Source organism: Juglans microcarpa x Juglans regia, chromosome 7D (assembly GCF_004785595.1).
Source record: "Juglans microcarpa x Juglans regia isolate MS1-56 chromosome 7D, Jm3101_v1.0, whole genome shotgun sequence".
Classification (NCBI taxonomy): Eukaryota; Viridiplantae; Streptophyta; class Magnoliopsida; order Fagales; family Juglandaceae; genus Juglans; species Juglans microcarpa x Juglans regia.
This window is the reverse complement of record NC_054606.1, coordinates 17,364,704-17,388,752: the sequence shown is the minus strand read 5'-3', so window position 1 is coordinate 17,388,752 and position 24,049 is coordinate 17,364,704. Positions and strand designations below refer to the sequence as shown.

Sequence of the window (24,049 nt, the reverse complement as noted above, 5' to 3'; positions counted from 1 at the left end):
GGGGGGGGGGTGGTGAGGATGTGGAATGCATGCATGCCATATGATCGATCAAGAGTGGGCGCGCATCAGTTCGAGGGCTTCACCCGCTTCCAATTTTGTTGCGATTCTGAGTTTTCTATAATCTTCGTAAGTAACAGGGACGTAGAGACGAGGGTGTTCGGCATCCACGAGTTCCGGTGGGGCTTCAACCGCTGCCTCCTTCGGTCCCAAGAGAAAAGAGGCAATAGACACTCTGATGCTAGCTTCTTGGCACTGTACTCTATGCTTCGAGTTATAAAACCTTCCATTGCTCCATACCTTCATCAACACATCAACCAACAGTATTAATGACAAATTTTCTGAATTAAAATTTATACAACCAACAGTATTACGGGATCGTCTGATTACCTTAGCAAGGTCCCCAAGATTGACAAGGAGGGTGCCTGGCCATGGATGGACTGATACAAATGCACCAGATTTGTCCATTACTTCAAGACCACCAACATTTTCATCATCTTGAAGTATAGTTAGAAACCCAGAATCTGTGTGAATTTGTACACCAGATGATCCAACAGTTTCGGTAGTGAAGTTGTATTTGTTTATCCTAAACTGGCATGGCCAATCCTTGAACAAATCGCTAACCAACCCCATGCTGTTTGCCAACTTTCGTCCCAAATCAAGCGCCAAATCATGTATTGCTTGAGCGTACATCTCTAGTATCTCCCTGCCAATGTCATATTCGATTGAGTTGACAGGAAAAAAAAAAAAAAAAAAAAAAAAAAAAAACATATATTTCGGATGAACATCTATCTATCAGGAACGGAACTGAAAGAAGATGGGGGGGAGGAAAAGAAAGAAACCTTTGGTGAGGAGAGGCACCCAACTGAGAACAAAAGTCATGCAGAGCCTGAGGGGATCCCAAATCATAGAGGCCCAAGGCCTCATAAAGAGGATTTTTATCACTTGGTGCCATGTAGCCGCTGCCGGCAATCACATCGGTGTTGCGCCTTTTGATTTCCATGGGAAGGTCAAGCAGATCTCTCACCACTTTCTTCATTTCAGTCATCAGTCCTACAGGGATATTGTGGTTGACGATCCTGAAACAACCCCATTCCTCGGACGCTTCTCTCAGTTTCCTATACTGCTCTACACCTTCAAATTCTTGCATATCAATTACTGGGATACACTTGAAATCCCCGGCCTCCGCCATTTTTGGTGCCTCTTTACTCTTCTCTTCTCGAATTTAAATAAAAAAGCTTCCACCGATACCCAATCCTAATCCGTCAACGCGATGACCGAAGCTTGCGGATCAAAAACATTACTTTTTTCTGTGTTTGTCGATTACGTCGACAAACTTATAAACAGAACAAAGACAACGCTGTTTCCAAGCATAGAGTGACTTTGTGATTTGGAGCCTTTCACCTCAGAGCTCCATTACAAGCACCCTTTTTAAAGGAGTCGTCAGTCGAGTTTGTTTCTTTCGACATATGCTAATTTATGACGGAACTCTAAAAGCGAAAGATGGACGTGGAGAAACAAATAGAGCCTGCGACATAATGTCGTCTGTGGTTTAACCTTTTTTGGCCTAACGGATGGTTTTTTTTTTGTTTTTTTTCGCCTCTTCTCTCTCTTTTGGTTTGAGGTAACCATAGATTTCCTATTTCTTAAGACTCATTTATTATTTTTTTTATTTTTTATTTACTTTATTATTATTATTTTTTTATTTAATTGTTAAAAAAATGACTATTAATGAAATTATATATTTTTTTAATTTTTTTAATTATTAAGGATGTTAAAAAATATTTTAAAAAAATAAAAAATAAAAAATAAAAAATTCAAATAGACTATAGAGTAGCCAAAAGGTGGTAGGAGGGTAATAGCCTATTGTTATACTTCTGGTTTAACCAACGAGCAGCCGCCAAGTGCTAACACGAAGTAATTAGGTTCCGTTTCGATAGTAAAATTATTTCATTTCATCTTATTTTATTATTATAATATTTTTTAAATTTATATATAAAATATAATAAACAATTTAATTTTTTTCAAATTTTTAAATAATAATAATAAAATTAAAAAATAAAATTTTATTTAACTTTCATCTGAAATCATCTCATCTCATCTCATTATCTAATTCGTATCTAAGTAGACAATTGATTTACAGAAAATTATTGATTGATATTAAAAATTCTAAAATGATAAGATAATGATATTTACTATCTTAAAGTGTGATATCTGAAAATCATTTTTGTTAATAGGATGACAAAATCCTTCATTAAAAATTTTTAAAATATCGATAAATAGAAAAGGAAATATAAAGTATTTTATATCTTTTGGGTTACTTTTTCTTTCCTACGTTTTAAATTTCTTTTTAACTTAATATACTTATTTTTCCTTTTTTTTAATTGTTAGGGTTAAGTTTGTCGTTCTCAAGAAAAAAAAGTTGGTGCAGCGTATTTTTCAAAAACTTTAAGGGAGTGATTACTAAAATCATTCATTTAAAAGGGTGTTCGCAAATCATGGTGTGGTAATTTGAGGAGATTACGTGTTTTTCTTATCAAAACGTACATTTCCTCAAAATTTCCATCTCCTTGGACAGGCACTAAAGACCGCGTGTGGGGTTCATTTGCAATCTAAGCCGCTTATCAGGCTACTTGTGGATATTGTTGCCCTTAGTTTGGATGAGATTGAGTTTTTTATTTTTTTATTTTAATTAGCACCAGTTATTTGGAAACAAAATCTCGACTCATAAAGGGATGCACATGATAAATGAGCTTGAGGTATTTTTAATGGGAGATGTTACTCATCATCTCACACTACATATTTTAGATATTTTAAAATTATTTTTTATTGTATTTTATTCTTCTTTTATTCTTATTAAACTAATTAATTTATTCTACTTATCATCCATACACCATGTACTTGTTATAGAAAAAATGAAAAAAACAAAAACAAAAACTTAGAATAAGTGTGGTGTGTGAGAATAATAAGTAGAATTATTCATTTTTAATTGCCAATAGATATCCGAGAACAAAATTTTGACTAATCTTATGGGTATATAGATTTTTGGCAAGAAGGTACTTGCAAGTGAACCAAGAGTAATTTAAGAGAAAATTTTCCATTTTAATGAGCACAAGAGTATTATAAATATGAAGTTTCAAATCCAAGACATCCAATATATATGATACGCCCTGGAATCATTACTTGACAAGTCAGGATCGGATTGGTCAAATTCAAATTTGGCTCGATTCGTTTATTAAATGAGTTGTTCGTAAATATAAAATTATGATCAATTATTAAACAATATAGCTCATATAAAACTCGACTCGACTCATACGAGCTTGAATAACTTCATATTTTTATTCTTTTATAATATGTCAATAGATTCGAAGAAATTATGTTCCTTGTACTAAATATGTTACTTGAGTCCTTATGAATGTAACGATTTATATACTTTATAAAGATATAAGTAAAAGGTTAAAATTTGTTTGTCAAAACTAGTAGATAATGTTCTAAAATAACTATAAATAATTTATTTCATCTAAATAAAATAGCTTATGAATAAGTTGGAACTAACTCGAGTATTAAATAGAAAAATTATTCTCATCAGTCATTATTCAACATTCCACACCTCACATCCTACGAAAAAAAAAAAAATTCACGTCATGTGTAGAGTGTATGATGTGAACAGTTGCTAATTTGTAGCAAAACTCTATTAAATATGCTGTTAATGAACATAAGTTCTAACTCAACGCAAAATTCAAGTTGGACTCACATTTGAATAAAAATTAAACGTACCAGATTTGACTACCAACTGCTAGCTCGAACTCAACCCGTTTACCTCCATAAATGACCTTGATGTGCTTGTTATGAATGAGAACTTATCGTACCATTCCAGTAGAATCTCTTTGATCAGGCTTCTAAGGATCTTCTAAAATTTCATGCATGGTATGTTTCCATTAATGATAGGCAAGAAAAGATGTTCTAATGGATATAAATAACAATAATGTTACGTACAACTGGCATGTGCAACCTTTGTGTAACCGACTAACACAGTTGGGTCCCACTTTCTCCCTTTCTTCCTCCCTCTTTCTCTCCCCTTTCATTTTTTGATCTATCGATGAAAAATTTAGGAACTTGATTTAGTGCTTCTCTCTTACAAGAGGGACTCCAAGTCTCTACGCTTCGTCACCCACTAGTCATTCTTCTCTGCAGAGTGTTCTGGCGACCTCGACTCTCTCAAACAGCTCTCTCTCTTTTCTTTTATACTCAATTAGAAGTACTCCATTACTCATGAGAAAAATCTAACAGATGAGAACGAAAAACAATGGCAACAAATAGAAAATGATAATTTGTAAATGATCTTCAAACATTTGAAGCAAAAAAATTCATACTCCTGTCATATAACTTAGGTTTAAACATTACGTAGTACTAAAACTGAAAATCAAGAGGTTCTTCAAACTTTAAAACAACAAATCATATCATGCTTCAGCCAAAGCTTTTGCTCTTGTGGAATAGAAGGACAAAACCATTCAGCGGTACTCAATGAAGCCAATTTCCTTGGCGTTGCTATGGAAGCAATGCCTACAACACATGAGGCCGTACTTCCTAATCAACCCATGGGGATTCTTGCAAACCCGATAGGTGTGGGAGCCAGGGCCGTAGTTCTTGAGGTGAGAATTCCATACGTTGGAGTGCCCCATGATCTTGTTTTGTGTCCCAGCGAAAGGGGAAATAGGAAAGAGCTACGGAAGCAAGAGGCTTCGAGAAAACTCTAGAGAACGCAACAGCACCACCTCTCAAACAACTCTCTCTCAAACAACTCTTCAACCTCGACCTCAGACAGAACCCATTTTGGGAAGGAAAACGTCCAAACCGATTTCCACTGCAGAGTGTCCAAGTTAATTATATGCAGAAAATTATTTTCTCCTCTACACTTCTGGTTACTGAGAAAATTTGATTATCTCAAAAACTAAAACAGGCATCGCCAACGCTATCTTCCCAATGTCCTCATCAACTTGCATTATCTTTCTAATCCGAGCGGTAGGAAATGAAGTCTCAAGCTTCTTCCTCATGTTGTCAAATTTGAGGCAAAACACAAAAATATTCAAACAAGAATCGAAATTTTTAACACAAAATTGTTGCTACTATCGTCAAGGTCATCATAAAATCCACGAAAACACATCTCAGATACAAAAGTTTTCAGATTTTATTCCAAAAATAAAGTTTTTGTTTCAGCGGCATCACTTTATACTGATTGAGCTGAATTATTACATATTTTATATATCTAGAACTATTATATTTTAATTATTTCATTACATTATTATTGGTTTTAAATAGAAAAATAGTTAAGAGGCATAAATCTGAGTTGTGATTTAAATTGATTTAGAGCATGGTTTATACTTAATTTTCTAACTTTTGATTTAATTAGGCAATGTTTCTCACATGCACAATACATATTTGATATAATTTTATTCTTCCTTTTAATTTATTTTCTATTTTCTACTTTTTGAGATAAGCCAAAAACGCAAGCTGAAAAAAATAGAAGGGTTGAAACTCACGCTAGGAGAAAAGGCTGGGCGGAAAAGAAAAAAAGGCAAGAGCCAAAAAGGCTAAAAAAGAAAAAAGAAAAAAAAGATTGCTTCTCAAAAATGCATGCTGGACAACTCAAATAGAAAAAAGCAAAGAGAGAGAGAGAGAGAACCACGCACGAGACAGACATGAGACCTTTGGGCATTTTGAAAAAGTAAGATTTCTTTTTTATGTGAGGAACGGATGCAACGTAGGGAGAATTATTATTCATTGGGATTTTTTATGTTTTGAAAAGAAAACAAGAATAGAGAACGCCGCACTTTGAAGTACCTTGAGGGGTCCAACGCTTGCCGCTACACAGCCGTCCTCCAGTGCCTACCATCTCCATCTCCATCCATTTGACTTGCTTTTTCCACTCTATTCTATTTATTTAATTTTAGTTTAAAGTTTATGATGTATTTTTGAGATATTTGGCTTAGACCTTTGGGCATTTTATATGTTGTTTAATTACTTGATGCTAATTATTTTTCTTGCTTCTTTAAGCTTCCATTAAATAGACATTACAATTGTTATGGATTGATTTTGAAAATTTATGATTTAAAAACAAGGGTGAACCCTAGAGTTTTAATTTTGAGGTTTTTCAATTTTCAGCACATATTGTATTAATTATTTTCTAATCTAGCTTAGTTCTTAGTTTAGTTTTGTTAATCTTTTAATTATATTGCATATTTGGTTAATTAAGACTTATTTAATTTCAATTTTATTAATTAATTTTCTGATTAATTGTGATTTTTAGCTTAGTTGGTTCCTTGATTGTTAATTTCAATTTGTTAATTTTTTACATTTCATTCCGACATTCAAAAAAATCTCAAAAGTATGAATCTAGTCCACGACTAGTGCCATTTTTATTCCCATTGCAATCTTCCATTCATTGCACATACCACAACTTTTATTTTCTCTTTGTGAATATTTTTACTATTTTAAACGAGTTTTACACATTCTTATAGACATACAACAAACACAGTTGCGAAGTGTCAGGCTTTTCTAGAGGGCTTGAGATTGTGTCATCAACTTGGGTTGAGAGATGTTTTAGTTGAATCTAATTCAAAGGTAGTGGTGGGATGGTTTTTTTCAAGGACTTGTAATTACTGGTATTTTTGGAATTTTTGGAATGAAGCTATGGGCCTCATTACTTCTCTCAATGCTCGAGTGTGTCATATTTTTAGAGAGACTAATATGATCGCTGATTTTCAGGCCAAAGAAGGGGTCAATGGTTGGGCAATGGATTTTTAGGAGATGTTTTTGGTCCAGGGAGATTTCGTGGGCTTGTTTGTATGGATAGATCGGATATACCGTATATTCGTCGATAGCCTTTGTTTGATGGGTTGTTCTCTATTTATTTGGAGTAAAATTGTATTCATGATTATTCCTCCACCTTGGTGAGGGTTGTTTAATAAATGGAGGTGCCGCCCTCCTTTATTTAAAAAAAGAAAAAAAGAAAAATAAAAAACGAATCCCTTAGAATTTGAAAATTTCTAGTAAAAATAGGATCTTTTAAAAAAGAGAGATTGGGCCAAACCATTGAGTTTGAAGATGTGTTGCAAGAAGAAATGTTATGGTTTAATTGTATAGGGATGAGCCAAGGAGATGAAATTATTGTACCTAGCTACTCACAATTCCAAATGTAACTCTTAACATCTCCCCTTACTCCATTTGGATATAGAAATACTCTGATTCATCTCATTTCATCATTACAACTTATTTAAATTCTCATACAAAATATAATAAACAATTTAATTTTTTCAAATCTCAAAATAATAATAATATTAAGAAATAATATTTTAACAATATTTTATTCAACTCATCTCAAACCTTCTTATCTCATCTCACTATCCAAATCAGCTCATATGGCCATAGAAATCCCTTTTAGTTTTAGCTGGATCTATAAATAGTTTGTCAAATCCAAAATGTCCATGTATTAGACTATTGTGAACTAATCCTAGAAGCTTGGACTCGAAGGTTTCATCTTGGCCAACATACAACCATACTCAAAGAAGAGAGGTCTGCCTATCCTCGATGCAAAACTTAGAAATATAGCCTTTTTTTATTCTACATTAATAAATCGTATCCTAATACCCATTTATTTTTAGACTTTAATATATAGATTATGACGTCATCTATCCTTTAATGCCCTTTTACTTTGACACTGCTACATAAATATCCAGGGGTCTGTCTTAATACAAATGCAGCTTGTGAGATTTCTAATTGCTAACGTAGAAGGCCAAATCGATGCAAGGACAGAGAACATCAGTCTGTTCGACCAAAAGTTTCAAGATCAAAATGCTTGTAATCAAAATTTGTTAGGAGTGTGGTAATTGCTAACTAAGGCTAATTTGGTTACACAAAACTAAATCATCACATCTCATATCATATATTCAATATAACTTTTTCAAACTTCCACACAAATATAATAAATATTTTAATTTTTTTAAATCTTAAAACAAAAATAATATTAAAAAATTATATTATACCAATATTTATTTAACTTTCAACAAAATATATCATCTTATCTTATCTGAATTGCGTAACAAAACGAGGACTTAGCTTCATCGGGAACTTTTCAATAAATAAACCCAACTATTCCTACACGTGCTTAAGTTTGCACCTATTTGTTGGATTTGATATAAAATGGTTCTCTAAAAAGCATTGACAATTGGGAAAGTCTTACCAATATCATGAATATAGGTCGAAAATATGCGAAATGTTTTGAGTGACTTGCCCTGGCCCCTTCATTCCTTTTAGGCTTACAGAAGTATTTTTAATATTTATCCATGCACTGGAAAAATCATCGTCCTATTTCCACGTATTTTTGACGATTAGCTAGATTAATAAAACGGGCAAAATAAAGGAGCATTTTAACGTGTCAAATCAATAGCTTGAAATTGCAGGACACATGCAAGCTATTTGTATACAAGTTTAATTGAACTTCTAACAGCTCCTTTCTAAAACCTCTAATCTGATACTCCTGGAATTGCATCAAGGTCTAATGTTAATGCTACAGGAGCTCCATTAGAGGCATAAAACTGGAACTGCATCTCGGGAGTGTATCCAAGATCAGCAAGAATGGCATCCATAGCCTTGTTCATTGGCGGTGGTCCACACCTAAATATCTGTAAAAAAAAAAAAAAAAAAAAAAAGGGACACAGATTAGTCCTAGCTACTGGCATATTAACTTAACTAATAAGAGAGGCGAGACAGGTTGAAGGAGCCCTCATTCTGAATCTCACCTGAATATCAGGTGCCGGTGCGGGCTAGAATGTTTGAATCATTTCCTTGGATACAAAACCAATACCACCATCCCATGCTTCAGGTGGCTATAGATTGTATTCAAAGTCAGTATAACAGGTTAACAGATAACCATGAAATCTACAAGAGTACAACTTTTTATAAAGATTCTGAGCTTTTCATGGAAGTTGATGGAGCAGAAAAGGGTACGATGCATATATATATATATATATATATATAAAGCATTAGAAACTTATAAAAAAGAATTAGGATATTTTTGTTTTGATTCTATGTGACTTGATGTAAATACAAGAATATATAAACGAGAAATTCAAGCTTTGGGACTTGATCATATTCCTTTACAATTCCATACTCTCTTTTACTCATCTCCTATAATATTTCATCAAGAAATATAATTATTCAACTCAATTACTAAGAATAGGAAAATGTACATTACATAGTCGTCAATTCAAGTAATGAATAATACCTGATTCAGAACATAGTAGACACTGAAGCGGTTGGGAAAGTTAGTGGTCATTTAAGTTTCTTGATGCTTTGTGAACTTATAGGACGGTTTTTAAAACTAATCTATGGATGTCCCCTTATCAATTAGTTTTTGGTAAAACTTGTAATTTACCTATTTATTTAGTATCGAGCTCTTTAGGCTATAAAACATGTTAACATGTCACTTGATGAAGTTTCAGGATTAAGAAAATTGTAGATCAATGAATTAGATGAAACTCGTTAGAATGCCTATGGCAACTCTCAGTTGGCAAAGGAACGCATGAAAATTCTACATGATCAGAAAATTTATCCCAAGCATTTCACACTTGGCTAGAAAGTTTTTATTTACAACTCTCGCTTACATATTTTTCCTAGTAAATTGAAATCTCGATAGAGTGGGCCATACATTGTAAAGAATGTTCATCTTCACGGGATGGTAGACATTATCAATCCAAAGAATGACACTAGTTTTATTGTTAATGGACAACGTCTAAAGCCTTTTATGACTGTCTTTGATCCAAACGAAGAGATCTTGCTTGTGCAAGATTCTAGGAAAGTGTTTTTATCTTTTTCCCCCTTACGGATTTGTTTAATTGCATTTTGTCTTTTATATTTATTTGTTGTTTTGCTTTGATTTTATATCACATGTTTAGTTGTTTGTCTTGCTTACTTATTCATGTGCACTTTGTTTTCTTCCGTTCAATTCATTGAGGACCATGTCTCTCATTAGTTGGGGGTAGCGTGTGTGCACAAATTTTTTTTTTTAAAAAAAATTGCATTAATGTGATGTGCATTGATACACATATGATTGACACACACTCTATTTCTAGTATTTTGTGAAATCTGAGTATCTTGGTGGAGTAGTTGAGTGTAATCATTTTGTGAAGATTTATTTTCAAGCTTGAGCACAGAGCATGATTTTTGATACATCATATTTTGTTAATGTGTAGCTTGAAACACCGAGGTGCTATACTCATTGAGATGAGACTTGATAAGATTTTTGTAGAACGAATGGCAAATTTTAAAGGACATTTTGCACATGCTTACATTTGTAGTATTCCTCAATTTACTATTCATTGATTTAACACAAGAGAAGTAAATTGTAGGACTACTGAGCCTTTTTTCTAAAAAAAAAAAAAAAGAAGAAAAAAAGAAGGAAAAAAAGAGATGAATGCGAGTTATGGAACTTTCCTAAATTAAGAACTAGAAACAGTTACCAAAGACTTTGGGGGTTGAGTGTTCAACTTTTAAAATCAGAGCTGGCATGAAAACTATTAGTCTCTTGGGCTTTGAGATAGTTAGAATCAACAATGATTAATCTTAAGGTTGAAAAATCCTATGACAAATCATGGCTAGTAATAAGGAACACATAGTCAGTTTAGCTCCACACACACATTTGAATTATGAGACATTTGCTTCAATTCTATGTGAAAGATTGTTGAGAAAGTCTTGGTGAGAATAGCCCCTAGGGGTTGAGTAGTAACGTGTCACTTTTGTGAGAATTCAAAATTGTATTTGATTGCTTTTGTTTGGATTTCAATCTTTATGAAATATTTATCGTAATTAATTTTCACTATTTTGCTCAATGATTAGCAAAATGCTAATTGGAGGTGTGATTGAGCTGAATTATTGTATATTTTATATATCTAGAACTATTATATTTTAATTATTTCATTACATTATTATTGATTTTATATGGAAAAATAGTTAAGAGGCATAAATCCGAGTTGTAATTTAAATTCATTTATAGCATGGTTTATGCTTAATTTTCTAATTTGTGATTTAATTGGGCAATGTTTCTCACATGCACAATATATCTTTGATATATTTTTATTCTTCCTTTTAATTTATTTTCTATTTTCTACTTTTTGAGATAAGCCAAAAACGCAAGGAAAAACAAATAGAAGGGCTGAAACTCACGCTGGGAGAAAAGGTTGGGCGGAAAAGAAAAAAAGGCAAGAGGCAGAAATAAAAGAAAAAAAAAGGCTTCTAAAAAATGCATACTAGGCAACTCACACGGAAAAAGGCGAGAGAGAGAGATGCACAGGACGAACGCGAGACCTTTAGGCATTTTGAAAAAGCAAGATTTCAAAAATGCATATTGTGAGGGAGGGACGCAACGTGGGGAGAATTATTATACATTGGGGGTTTTTATGTTTTGAAAAGAAAACAAGAATAGAGTGTCGCACCTTGAAGAACCATGAGGTGTCCAAGGTCTGTTGCTACACAGCTGTCCTCCAGTGCCTACCACCTCCATCTACATCCATTTAGCTTGTTCTTTCAACTCTTTACTATTTATTTAATTTAGTTTAAAGTTTATTATGTATTTTTGAGATATTTAGCTTAGACATTTGGGCATTTTATTTGTTGTTTAATTACTTGATGTTAGTTATTTTTATTACTTCTTTAAGCTTCCATCAAATAGACATTACAATTGTTATGGATTGATTTTGAGAATTTATGATTTAAATACAAAGATGAACCTTAGAATTTTTATTTTGGGGCTTTTCAATTTTCAGCTCATATTGCATTAATTATTTTCAAATATAGCTTAGTTCTTAGTTTAGTTTTGTTAATCTTTTAATTTCATTGCATATTAGGTTAATTAAGACTTATTTAATTTTAGTTTTATTAATTAATTTTTTGATTAATTGTGATTGTTTAGCTTAGTTGGTTCCTTGATTGTTAATTTCAATTTGTTAATCTTTTATATTTCATTCCGACACTCAAAAAAATCTAAAAAATGTAAATATAGTATATGACTAGTGTCCTTTTTATTCTCGTTGCACTCTTCCATTCATTGCACATACCACAATTTTTACTTTCTCTTTGCGAATATTTTTACCATTTTAAACAAGTTTGATTTTGAGCAATTTTTTCTAAGAAGATAATTTAGGAATTTATTTTTAATTATTACGCGACATCTTCCTACACTTGGAACAACTTTCGCGTTACTCATTTTTGAGTTAGTTACATATGGACTCAAATTTGAGCAAACAAAACTTAATCTATTGTCAAGGAAATACAAGACAAATGGTTTGTAGATGGTTTACAGATGAATCTCACATTTTCCAATCAGTGTTTTCTAGAAGAACTATTGCCATTAGCTTCTTCCCACTGCTTGGCCTTGTTGGACTTTTACTTTAGTGGATCAGTTTACTTTGCTCCAAGGTTACAAAACTCATTCAGAAGTTATTGGCAAGGGTTGGCTTCATGGGAAGTGGCCTTCATGAGAATGAGAATAGAGTTAAAAACAAAAAAAAGAAGGAAAAGAAGGAAGAGGTTAAGAGAGAATAGTCAAATGAAACATTGAGTTTCTTGTCCACGTTGGCACCGATTCTCCAAGTGCTCCCCAAGGTTGTTACACATAGCATTTTTCTATAAATAATAGGTAATGCTTCAGTCACTCACGAAAATCATCAAAAACATTTTATTGATAGTGTAAATTACTTTTTTTATTTTTTAAATATTTTTTTAAAAAAAATTACAGATTTATTAAAAAATACTTCCATGACTATTAAATTAAATAAAATAAAAAATACACAATCGATAGGCCGGTAGTCTTTTGGAATATTATTTCCCTAAATAATATGTTTTCATTGCGTGAGAAAATAGGATCGCCATAAATAAAGCCTAATTGCGTCAGATACTGGAATTGGGGTCAAATCCTTGAAAAATAGAGCCTAATTGCTTGAACTAGAAGCTTTTATTTATTTATTTTTAATTTCCTTTTTCTGTGGTGTCCTTTTTACTTGTTGTCTGTAGTCCCTTATAATTTAACGGTTGTTTGGATTTTATTTTATAATTTCACTTCAATGTATTTTATTTTATTATTATTTTTTTAAAAAGTTTTTGTATAAAATATAATAAATAATTTAATTTTTTTAAAATTTTAAAATAATAATAATATTTTAATAATATATTATTTAATTCTATGTAAAATCATATCAATCCGTCTCTAAATTAAAACCGAACTAAAGTATCGTGATTTGCAACAAATTAAATAATAAATAATACAAAAGGCACATGCTTTTGTCAGCTAGCTTGAATGATGTCTAGAAAAATTACACCACTACTGAAAAAGAATTGCTTACAGTGATTTTTGCACTTGATAAATTTCCGGCTTACATTTTTTGTTCCCATGTTACTATTTTTACTGACCACTCTACTCTTAAGTATTTGTTGGCTAAGAAAGATGTAAAACCACGTTTGATCTGTTGGATTTTACCACTTCATGAGTTCAACATTATCATTAAGGACAATAAATGAGCATCTCTCCAGATTGGCACCATCCTCCCCTTCAAAGGCTATCCTTCCTCTTAATGATAGTTTCACGGATGAGCAGCTATTTGTGGTTCACAAAGCTCCTTGGTATGATGACACAGTCAACTATCTGGTGATTAAGCTAATGCCTTCTGAATGGTCCACCCAAAATAAGCGTCGATTTCTATCTGAGGTACGACATGATGATCCATACCTTTTTAAATATTTTTTATCAGACCAATTGACTCGAAGATGCATTCCTGATAATGAGTTTTATTTTGTGTTGGGATTTTATCATATGGGTGCATGTGGTGGTCAATTTTTAGCAAAGAAATCAGTCGCTAAAATTTTGCAAAACAATTTTGACCGGCATTTCATGTTTAATTATGCTTATAATTTTTGTAAGGCTTGTAAACCTTATCAAAAATTGGGATCCATTAGCAAAAGAGACATGATACCTCTTTCCTCCATTCTTACTTTAAAAAATTTTTATTGTTGGGATATAGACTTCATGGGATATTTTCTGGTTTCCTTTGGAAACACATATATTTTATTGGCTGTGAATTATGTTTCAAAATAGTGGGAGGTTGTCGCTTACAAAAAAAATGACCATTGTGTTTTCCTAAAATTTTTGCAATCTTTATTTGTTCGCTTTGTCATGCCCAAAGTTATTATTAGTGATGAGGGTTCTCATTTTTGCAATAAATTATTTTTTTTACACTTACGAAGAAATATGGTATCACACACCGAGTTTCTGCCCCTTATCACCCTCAAACAAATGGGCAAATAGAATTGGCAAATAGAGAGATCAAAATCATTTTGGAGAAAACTATCAATCATAATAGGAAAGACTGGTCATTTAAGTTTCTTGATACTTTATGAACTTATAGGACGGTTTTTAAAACTAATCTATGGATGTCCACTTATCAATTAGTTTTTGGTAAAACTTGTAATTTACCTATTGATTTAGCATCGAGCTCTTTCAGCTATAAAACATGTTAACATGTCACTTGATAAAGTTTCAGGGTTAAGAAAATTGCAAATCAATGAATTAGATGAAACTAGTTAGGATGCCTATGGCAACACTCAGTTGGCGAAGGAACGCATGAAAATTCTACATGATCAGAAAATTCATCCCAAACATTTCACACTTGGCCAGAAAGTTTTTATTTACAACTCTCACTTACATATTTTTCCTAGTAAATTGAAATCTCGATAGAGTGGGCCGTACATTGTAAAGAAGGTTTATCTTCACGGGATGGTAGACATTATCAATCCAAAGAATGGCACTAGCTTCACTGTTAATGGACAACGTCTAAAGCCCTTTATGACTGTCTTTGATCCAAACGAAGAAATCTTGCTTGTGCAATATTCCAGTGAAGTGTTTTTATCTTTTTCCCGCTTACGGATTTGTTTAATTGCATTTTGTCTTTTATATTTATTTGTTGTTTTGCATTGGTTTTATATCACATGTTTGGTTGTCTGTGTTGCTTACTTATTCATGTACACTTTGTTTTCTTTCATTCAATTCATTGAGGACCATGTCTCTCACTAGTTGGGGGTAACGTATGTGCACAGATTTTTTTTTTTTTTAAAAAAAATGCATTAATGTGATGTGCATTGATACACATATGATTGACACACACTCTATTTCTAGTATTTTGTGAAATCTGAACATCTTGGTAGAGTAGTTGAATGTAATCATTTTGTGAAGATTTATTTTCATGCTTGAGCACAAAGCATGATTTTTTATACATCATATTTTGTTAATGTGTAGCTTGAAACATCGGGGTGCTATACTCATTGAGATGAGACTTGGTAAGATTTTTGTAAAACGAATGGCAAATTTTGAAGGACATTTTTCACATGCTTACATTTGTAGTATTCCTCAATTTACTATTCATTGATTTAACACAGGAGAAGTAAATTGTAGGACTACCGAGCCTTTTTTCTAAAAAAAAGAAGAAAAAAAAGAAAGAAAAAAAGAGATGAATGCGATTTATGAAACTTTCCTAAATTAAGAGCTAGAAACAGTTACCAAAGACTTTGGGGGTTGAGTGTTCAACTTTTTAAATCATAGCTGGCATGAAAACTATTAGTCTATTGGGCTTTGAGAAAGTTAGAATCAGCAATGATTAATCTTAAGGTTGAAAAATCCTTTGACAAATCATGGTTAGTAATGAGGAACACATAGTCAGTTTAGCTCCACACACACATTTGAATTATGAGACATTTACTTCAATTCTATGTTAAAGATTGTTGAGAAAGTCTTGGTGGGTATAGCCCCTGGGGGTTGAGTAGTAGCGTGTCACTTTTGTGAGAATTCAAAATTGTGTTTGATTACTTTTGTTTGGATTTCGATCTTTATGCAATATTCATCACAATTAATTTTCACTATTTTGCTCAATGATTAGCAAAATGCTAGTTGGAGGTGTGATTGAGCTGAATTATTGCATATTTTATATATCTAGAAGCATTATACTTTAATTATTTTATTACATTATTATTGGTTTTAGATGGAAAAATAGTTAAGAGGCATAAATTCGTTTTGTGATTTAAATTCATTTATAGCATGGTTTATGCTTAATTTTCTAACTTGTGATTTAATTGGGCAATGTTTCTTACATGAACAATACATCTTTGATATATTTTTATTCTTCTTTTTAATTTATTTTCTATTTTCTACTTTTTGAAATAAGCCAAAAACGCAAGGTAAAAAAAAATAAAAGGGTTGAAACTCACGCTGGGAGAAAAGGCTGGGCGGAAAAGAAAAAAAGGCAAGAAGCAAAAAAAAGGGGCTTCTAAAAAATGCATGCTGGGCAACTCACACGGAAAAAAGCGAGAAAGAGAGAGAGAGAGAGAGAGAGGCAAAGAGAGGCACAGGACGAACGTGAGACCTTTGAGCATTTTGAAAAAGCAAGATTTCTTTTTTACGTGAGGGAGGGACGCAATGTATGGAGAATTATTATACATTGGGGGGTTTTTATGTTTTGAAAAGAAAACAAGAATAGAGAGTGTCGCACCTTGAAGAACCTTGAGGTGTCCAACGTCTGCTGCTGCGCAGCCATCCTCCAGTGCCTACCACCTTCATCTCCATCCATTTTGCTTGCTCCTTCAACTCTTTACTATTTATTTAATTTTAATTTAAAGTTTATGATGTATTTTTGAGATATTTGGCCTAGACATTTGAGCATTTTTTTTGTTGTTTAATTACTTGATGTTAGTTATTTTTCTTGCTTCTTTAAGCTTCCATTAAATAGATATTACAATTGTTATGGATTGATTTTGAGAATTTATAATTTAAATACATAGATGAATCCTAGAATTTTGATTTTGGAGTTTTTCAATTTTCAGCTCATATTGTATTAATTATTTTCTAATCTAGCTTAGTTCTTAGTTTAGTTTTGTTAATCTTTTAATTTCATTGCATATTAGCTTCTTCCCACTGCTTGGCCTTGTTGGACTTTTACTTTAGTGGATCAGTTTGCTTTGCTCCAAGGTTACAAAACTCATTTAGAAGTTATTGGCAAGGGTTGGCTTCATGGGAAGTGGCCTTCGTGAGAATGAGAATAGAGTTAAAAACAAAAAAAAAGAAGGAAAAGAAGGAAGAGGTTAAGAGAGAATAATCAAATGAAACATTGAGTTTCTTATCCACGTTGGCACCGATTCTCCAAGTGCTTCCCAAGGTTGTTACACATAGCATTTTTCTATAAATAATAGGTGATGCTTCAGTCACTCACGAAAATCATCAAAAACATTTTATTGATAGTGTAAATTACTTTTTTTATTTTTTAAATATTTTTTTAAAAAAATTACAGATTTATAAAAAAATACTTCCATGACTATTAAATTAAATAAAAAAAAATACACAATCGATAGGCCGGTAGTCTTTCGGAATATTATTTCCCTAAATAATATGTTTTCATTGCGTGAGAAAAAAGGATCGCCATAAATAAAGCCTAATTGCGTCAGATACTGGAATTGGTGTCAAATCCTAGAAAAATAGAGTCTAATTGCTTTTTACTTGTTGTCTGTAGTCCCTTATAATTTAACGGTTGTTTGGATTTGAGACCCATCTTATTTCACTTCAATTTATTTTATTTTATTATTATATTTTTTTTAAAATTTTTGTATAAAATATAATAAATAATTTATTTTTTTTTAAATTTTAAAATAATAATAATATTTTAATAATATATTATTTAATTCTCTGTAAAATCATATCAATCCGTCTCTAAATTAAAACCCAACTAAAGTATCGTGATTTGCAACAAATTAAATAATAAATAATACAAAAGGCACATGCTTTTGTCAGCTAGCTGGCTATTGCAACAACAGGAAGACGATTAGTGTTTGGCAAGGGAGTATATTCAGTATTCTTACTATTATTTTTTATTTTATTATTATTTTTTAATTATTTTTTAATTATTTATTATTTTATTATTATTATTTATAAATATTACTAACACTTTTTAAATATTTTTACTATTCAATCAAGTGATACTGATTAACATTATAATGTATTTATAAAAAAAACTTGTCACCAAGTGATACTGATTAACATTATAATGTATTTATAAAAAAAACTTGTCACCAACTGTTGGGGGATAGTCCGACAAGGTGGGGCCTCTTGCCAGCCACTTGAGGTGCCGCCTACCACTCTACCGAAGAGATTTATTATTAAAAATTAATATTTTTTATATAAATTTTATATTTATCTATTTTTTTAAGAGATATACTTGGAGCCGTGGAATTAGGGTCGGTTTATGACTTTTTTGGTTGATTTTGAAAACATGACTTGTCGCATAAGCAGTGACCTGCACGAATGGTGTAATGTGACTGCAAATTACAATAGATTGGATTGTAAAGGTAGGAATGATTTTTGAGTGACAACAATCCAATTTTGAATTTAAAGCATTACAAAATATTGGGGCTGATAATGCTATAGTGGAAAGTTATCTTTCGACGTATAAAAAATGGCCGAGAAAATATTACATCGGTGATCATTCATTTAAATATCATACCTAATATTTCTTAATGCCAAACGACGAGCCTAGTTCAATCTACAAGATTGGTGTGCTAAAATCTGGTACTACGATGATGAAAGTTAAATAAACCCACTCACCAGCTCCCAAGATCTCCTAGTCTTTATGTCATAGATATGCAAATCTCTTCATTCGATCAACTACTTTATGTATGTAGGTTATGCCATGTTAATAATTACGTCTCATCACCAAAATGAAGAAGTTACTCTAATTTAAACACCAAGTAGTTGTTTTGGCATGCATATAGGGTTATAAGAGAACTAATTATATATAGCTTCAAAAGGGTAATTTTTGTAGAGACAAGCATTATAGTGTTGTAACTACAAAGCATCGCAAGTTGTTCTACACATTTCTTAACTACCACAAATTGACCATTTTGTTTAGGCATGATAAGTAGTGTTTGTAAGAGGCTTGAGTTCTAGCGGGAGAGGTATACTAAGGGATCTTAATCATCCCATTGTGCCAGTAATCGCTCAGAGGGTGTGTGTGTGGTCAAGGCCATCTACGGGTTTGTATAAACTGAATGCTGATGGTGGTTCTTGTAGGAATCCGGGTGTGTTGGGTGGGGAGCGGTCATTCAGGATGAATATGGAAAAGTTGTGGCAGGTTTTGCACATTCTTATGGACATATAACAAACACAGTTGCGGAGTGTCGAGCTTTTCTAGAGGGCTTGAGATTGTGTCATCAACTTGGGTTTTGCACATTTTTGGGATGAAGCTATGGGCCTCATTACTTCTCTCAACGCTTGAGTGTCATATTTTTAGAGAGACTAATATGTGACTCACTCAAAAATGAGTAACACAAAGGCTATCCCAAGTGCAGGACGGTGTCGCATAATAATTAGGAATAAATTCCTAGATCGTCTCTTCAGAGAAAATTACTTAAAATCAAACTCGTTTAAAATAGTGAAAATATTCACAAAGAGAAAATAAAAATGATGGTATGTGCAATGAATGGAAGAGTGCAACGGGAATGAAAAGGCACCAGTCATGGACTAGATTCATATTTTTAGATTTTTGAGTGTCGAAATGAAATGTAAAAGACTAACAAATTGAAATTAACAATCAAAAAATCAACTAAACTAAACAATCTTAATTAATCTGAAAAGTAAATAATAAAACTGAAATTATTTAAGTCCTAATTAAGATTTAATCAATCTAATAGCAATGGAATTAAAAGATTAATAAAACTAAGATAAGAATTAAACTAGATTAGAAAGTAATTGACAAAATATGAACTAAGAATTGAAAAGTCTCAAAATCAAGATTCTAGAGATCATCCATGTACTCAAATCACAAATTCTCAAAATCAATCTATAGTAATTGTAATTACTGTTAAATGAAAGTTTAAAGAAGAGAGAAAAATAATTAACACGAAGTAAATAAATAGCAAATAAAATGTCCAAAGGTCTAAGCCAAATATCTCAAAAATGCATCACAAACTTTAAATTAAAATTAAATAAATAGTAGAGATTGAAAAGAGCAAGTCAAATAAATAGAGATAAAAATAGAAAGCAAGAGAGGAGAGGTTTGGAGCGGCAGTTGGACCCCTGGAGGAGTTCTTCAGCTGCGTGCAGTGTTGTATACGTTGTTCTCCCTTTTTGCATCCGAATAGTAAATGAAAAAGATTTTTTTTTTCTCTCTTGTGCGGCGTTCTCTCCTTTTTACTTCTTTTTTTTCTTTGCTTTTTATATCCTTTTTTGCTTCCGTCAATAACCAAAAGAACCATCTTTTGTTTTTTTTTTTATTCTTTGTTACTTCCTTCCAATAACCAAACATCAAGAGATTTGTGTCTTTTTTACTTCTTTTTAACTTTTTGATTTGCCTTTTTCTTTGACTTTTTTATACATTTCTTTGCCTATTTAAAAATAAATAAAAATTAGAAAAGAAATAAAATAAAATAAAATAAAATAGAAGATTAGAATATAAAAAAATATATTGTGCATAAGAATGAACATTGTCCAATTAAATCACAAATTATAAAATTAAGCATAAATCATACTATTAACCAATTTAAAATACAACTCGGATTTATTCATCCTAACCATTTTTCCATCTAAAATCAATAATAATGTAATGAAATAAATAAAATATATTAGTTCTAAATGTATAAAATATGCAATAACTCAGTTCAATCACACCCCCAACTAGCGTTTTGCTAATCCTTGAGCAAAATAGTGAAAATTAATTGAGATGAATATTTCATAAAGATCGAAATCCAAACAGAAACAATTAAACACAATTCTGAATTCTCACAAAATTACTACTCAACCCCCAGGAGCTATACCCACCAAGACTATCTCAACAATCTTTCACATAGAATTGAGGCAAATGTCTCAGAACTCAAATGTGTGTGTGGAGCTAAACTGGTTGTGTGTTCCTTATTACTAGCCATGATTTGTCATAGTATTTTTCAATCTTAAGATTAACCATTGCTGATTCTGACTACCTCAAAGCTCAAAGGACTAGCAGTTTTCACATCAGTTATGTTTTTAAAGATTGAACACTCAACCTCTAAAATCTTGGATAACTGTTTCTAACCCTTTACTTAGAAAAGCTCACTAAGTCGTCTTTATTCCTTTTTTTTATTCTTTTCAAATCTCTTCTTTTTCTTTTCTTTTTTTTCTCTTTTTTTTTTAAAGCATGGCTCGGTAGTCCTGCAATTTACTTCTCTTGTGTTAAATCAATGAACAGTAAATAAGGAACAATACAAGTGTAAGCATGTGCAAAATGTCCTTCAAAATTTGTCATTCGTTCTACAAAAATCTCACCAAGTCTCATCTCAATGAGTATAGCATCCTAGTGTTTCAAGCTACACATCAACAAAATATGATGCCTCAAAAATCATGTTCTATGCTTAAGTTTGAAAATAAATCTTCACAAAATGATTCCGCTCAGCTACTCCACCAAGATGCTCAGATTTCACAAAATATTAGAAATAGAGTGTGTCAATCATGTGTGTATCAATGCACATCACATTAATGTAAATTTTTTTTTTATCTGTGCACACACGCCACCCCCAACTAGTGAGAGACATGGTCCTCAATAAATCGAACGAAAGAAAACAAAGTGCACAAGAATAAGAAAGCAAAACAAAAAACAAATCAACATGAAATATAAAATCAAAGCAAAACAACAAATAAAAAAACAAAATGCAAGTAAAGAAAGTTGTAAAGAGGGAAAAGATCAAAATACTTCACTGGAATCTTGCACAAGCAAGATCCCTTCATGTGGATCAAAGGTAGTCATAAATGGTTTTAGACGTTGTCCATTGACAGTAAAGCTATTTCCATTCTTCGGATTGACAATGTCTACCACCCCGTGAGGATGAACCTTCTTTACAATGTACGGCCCACTCCATCGGGATTTCAATTTACCAGGAAAAACATGTAAGCGAGAGTTGTAAAGAAGAACTTCCTGGCCAAGTGTGAAATACTTGGGATGAATTTTCTGATCATGTAGAATTTTTATGCGTTCCTTCGCCAGCTGAGTATTGTCATAAGCATCCTGACGAGCTTTATCCAATTCATTGATCTGCAATTTTCTCAACCTTGAAACTTCATCAAGTGACATGTTGACATGTTTTATAGCCCAGAGAGCTCGATGCTGAATATCAACAAGTAAATGATAAGTTTTACCATAAACTAATCAATAAGGGGACATCCCTAGATTTGTTTTAAAAATTGTCCTATAAGCCCACAAAGCATCAAGAAGCTTAACTGACCAGTCTTTCCTATTAGGATTGATAGTTTTCTCTAAAATGATTTTTATCTCTCTGTTTGTTAATCTTGCTTGCCCATTTGTTTGAGGGTGATAGGGGGTAGAAACTTGGTGTGTGATACCATATTTATTCTTAAGTGTAGAAAATGGTTTGTTGCAAAAATGAGAACCCCCATCACTAATGATAACTTTGGGCATGCCCAAACGAGCAAACAAAGATTGCAAAAATTTTAGGACAACACGATGGTTGTTTGTTTTGCAAGCGACAGTCTCCACCCATTTTAAAACATAATCCACAATTAATAAAATATATGTGTTTCTAAAAGAAACTAGAAATGGTCTCATGAAGTCTATTCTCCAACAGTCAAAAATTTCTAAAGTGAGTATAGGGGAAAGAGGCATCATGTCTCTTTTGCTACTAGATCCCAATTTTTTACAAGGCTCACAAGCCTTACAAAAATTATAAGCATCTTTAAACATGGAAGGCCAATAAAAACTGCTTTGCAAAATTTTAGCGACTGTTTTATTTGCTGAAAAATGACCACCACATGCACCCATGTGACAAAATCTCAATACAGAAGAAAACTCATCATCAGGAATGCATCTTCGAATCAATTGGTCCAAAAAATATTTGAAAAGGTATGGATCATTAAAGTAAAAGTGTCATACCTCAGAGAGAAATCGACGCTTATCTTGGGTGGACCATTCAGAAGGCATTCGCTCAGTCACCAAATAGTTGACTATGTCAGCATACCAGGGAGCTCTATTAATCACAAACATTTGCTCATCCGGGAAACTATCATCAAGAGGAAGGCTGAAATTTGAAGAGGAGGATGATGGCAATCTAGAGAGGTGGTCAACTACCACATTTTTAATTCCTTTCTTGTCCTTAATGTTGATGTTGAATTCTTGAAGTAGTAAAATTCAGCGAATCAAGCGTGGTTTTGCATCTTTCTTAGTCAATAAATACTTAAGAGCAGAGTGGTAAGTGAAAATAGTAACAGAAGAACCAAGAATGTAAGCTCGAAATTTATCAAGTGTAAAAACCACTGCAAGCAATTCTTTTTCAGTAGTGGTGTAATTTTTCTGGGCATCATTCAAGGTTCTACTGGCATAATAAATCACAAAAGGTCTATTATCTACACGCTATCCCAAAACAACTCCTAAGGCATAATCACTTGCATCAGTCATGATTTCAAAGAGAATGTCTCACTGCGGGGGTTGCATAATAGGGGCAGTGGTGAGCGATTCTTCAAGGGTATCAAAAGCTTTTTGGCACTCATCAGTCCAAACAAATTCAATATCATTTTATAAAAGAGTGCGCAAAGGTTTTGCGATAGAACTGAACTCTTGAATAAACCGCCTATAAAAGCTAGCATGATTAAGAAAAGAACGAATATTCTTAACCGTCCTAGGGATAGGAAGTTTAGATATTAATTAAATTTTTGTCTTGTCGACATTTATACCTTCAAAAGAAACAATATGTCTCAAGACAATGCCCTGAGTAACCATAAATTGGCATTTCTCCCAATTAAGTAAAAGATTTTTTTTCTCACATCTCTGGAAAATACGTGCCAAATTATGCAAACAACTATCAAAAGATTTTCCAAAAACAGAGAAGTCATCCATGAATATTTCACAAATATCCTCAACTGTGTTAAAAAAAATACTCATCATGTATCTCTGAAAAGTAGCTGGAGCATTACACAAATCAAAAGGATTTC

At 32.3% G+C, this 24,049-nt stretch overlaps 3 protein-coding genes and 1 long non-coding RNA gene across 4 annotated transcripts in view; all 4 read right to left on the bottom strand.

Moving 5' to 3' along the window:
• On the bottom strand, positions 1-1,511 carry LOC121239566 (2-oxoglutarate-dependent dioxygenase DAO-like). The gene is made up of 3 exons (XM_041136833.1): positions 840-1,511; positions 388-703; positions 1-297 (listed from the first exon to the last, which is right to left on the bottom strand). Exons 1-3 carry the CDS (start codon positions 1,187-1,189, stop codon positions 49-51), a joined length of 915 nt encoding a protein of 304 aa, XP_040992767.1. The 5' UTR covers positions 1,190-1,511; the 3' UTR covers positions 1-48.
• A 2,924-nt stretch (positions 1,512-4,435) lies between these two features.
• LOC121239571 (40S ribosomal protein S29-like) lies at positions 4,436-4,773 on the bottom strand. The gene has a single exon (XM_041136838.1). It carries the CDS (start codon positions 4,677-4,679, stop codon positions 4,509-4,511), a length of 171 nt encoding a protein of 56 aa, XP_040992772.1. The 5' UTR covers positions 4,680-4,773; the 3' UTR covers positions 4,436-4,508.
• Positions 4,774-8,795: 4,022 nt separating this feature from the next.
• The window catches only part of LOC121239567 (NADH--cytochrome b5 reductase 1-like), a 52,663-nt gene continuing 37,409 nt past the window's right edge, over positions 8,796-24,049 (bottom strand). Inside the window, exon 8 of the mRNA XM_041136835.1 lies at positions 8,796-8,882. Coding sequence (XP_040992769.1) covers positions 8,820-8,882 — 63 coding nt within the window. The 3' untranslated portion in view covers positions 8,796-8,819. The remainder of the gene's footprint in view (positions 8,883-24,049) is intronic.
• LOC121239572 lies at positions 14,976-22,112 on the bottom strand. The gene is made up of 3 exons (XR_005935322.1): positions 21,983-22,112; positions 20,912-20,914; positions 14,976-14,989 (listed from the first exon to the last, which is right to left on the bottom strand). It is a non-coding gene; the product is annotated as an uncharacterized LOC121239572 (long non-coding RNA).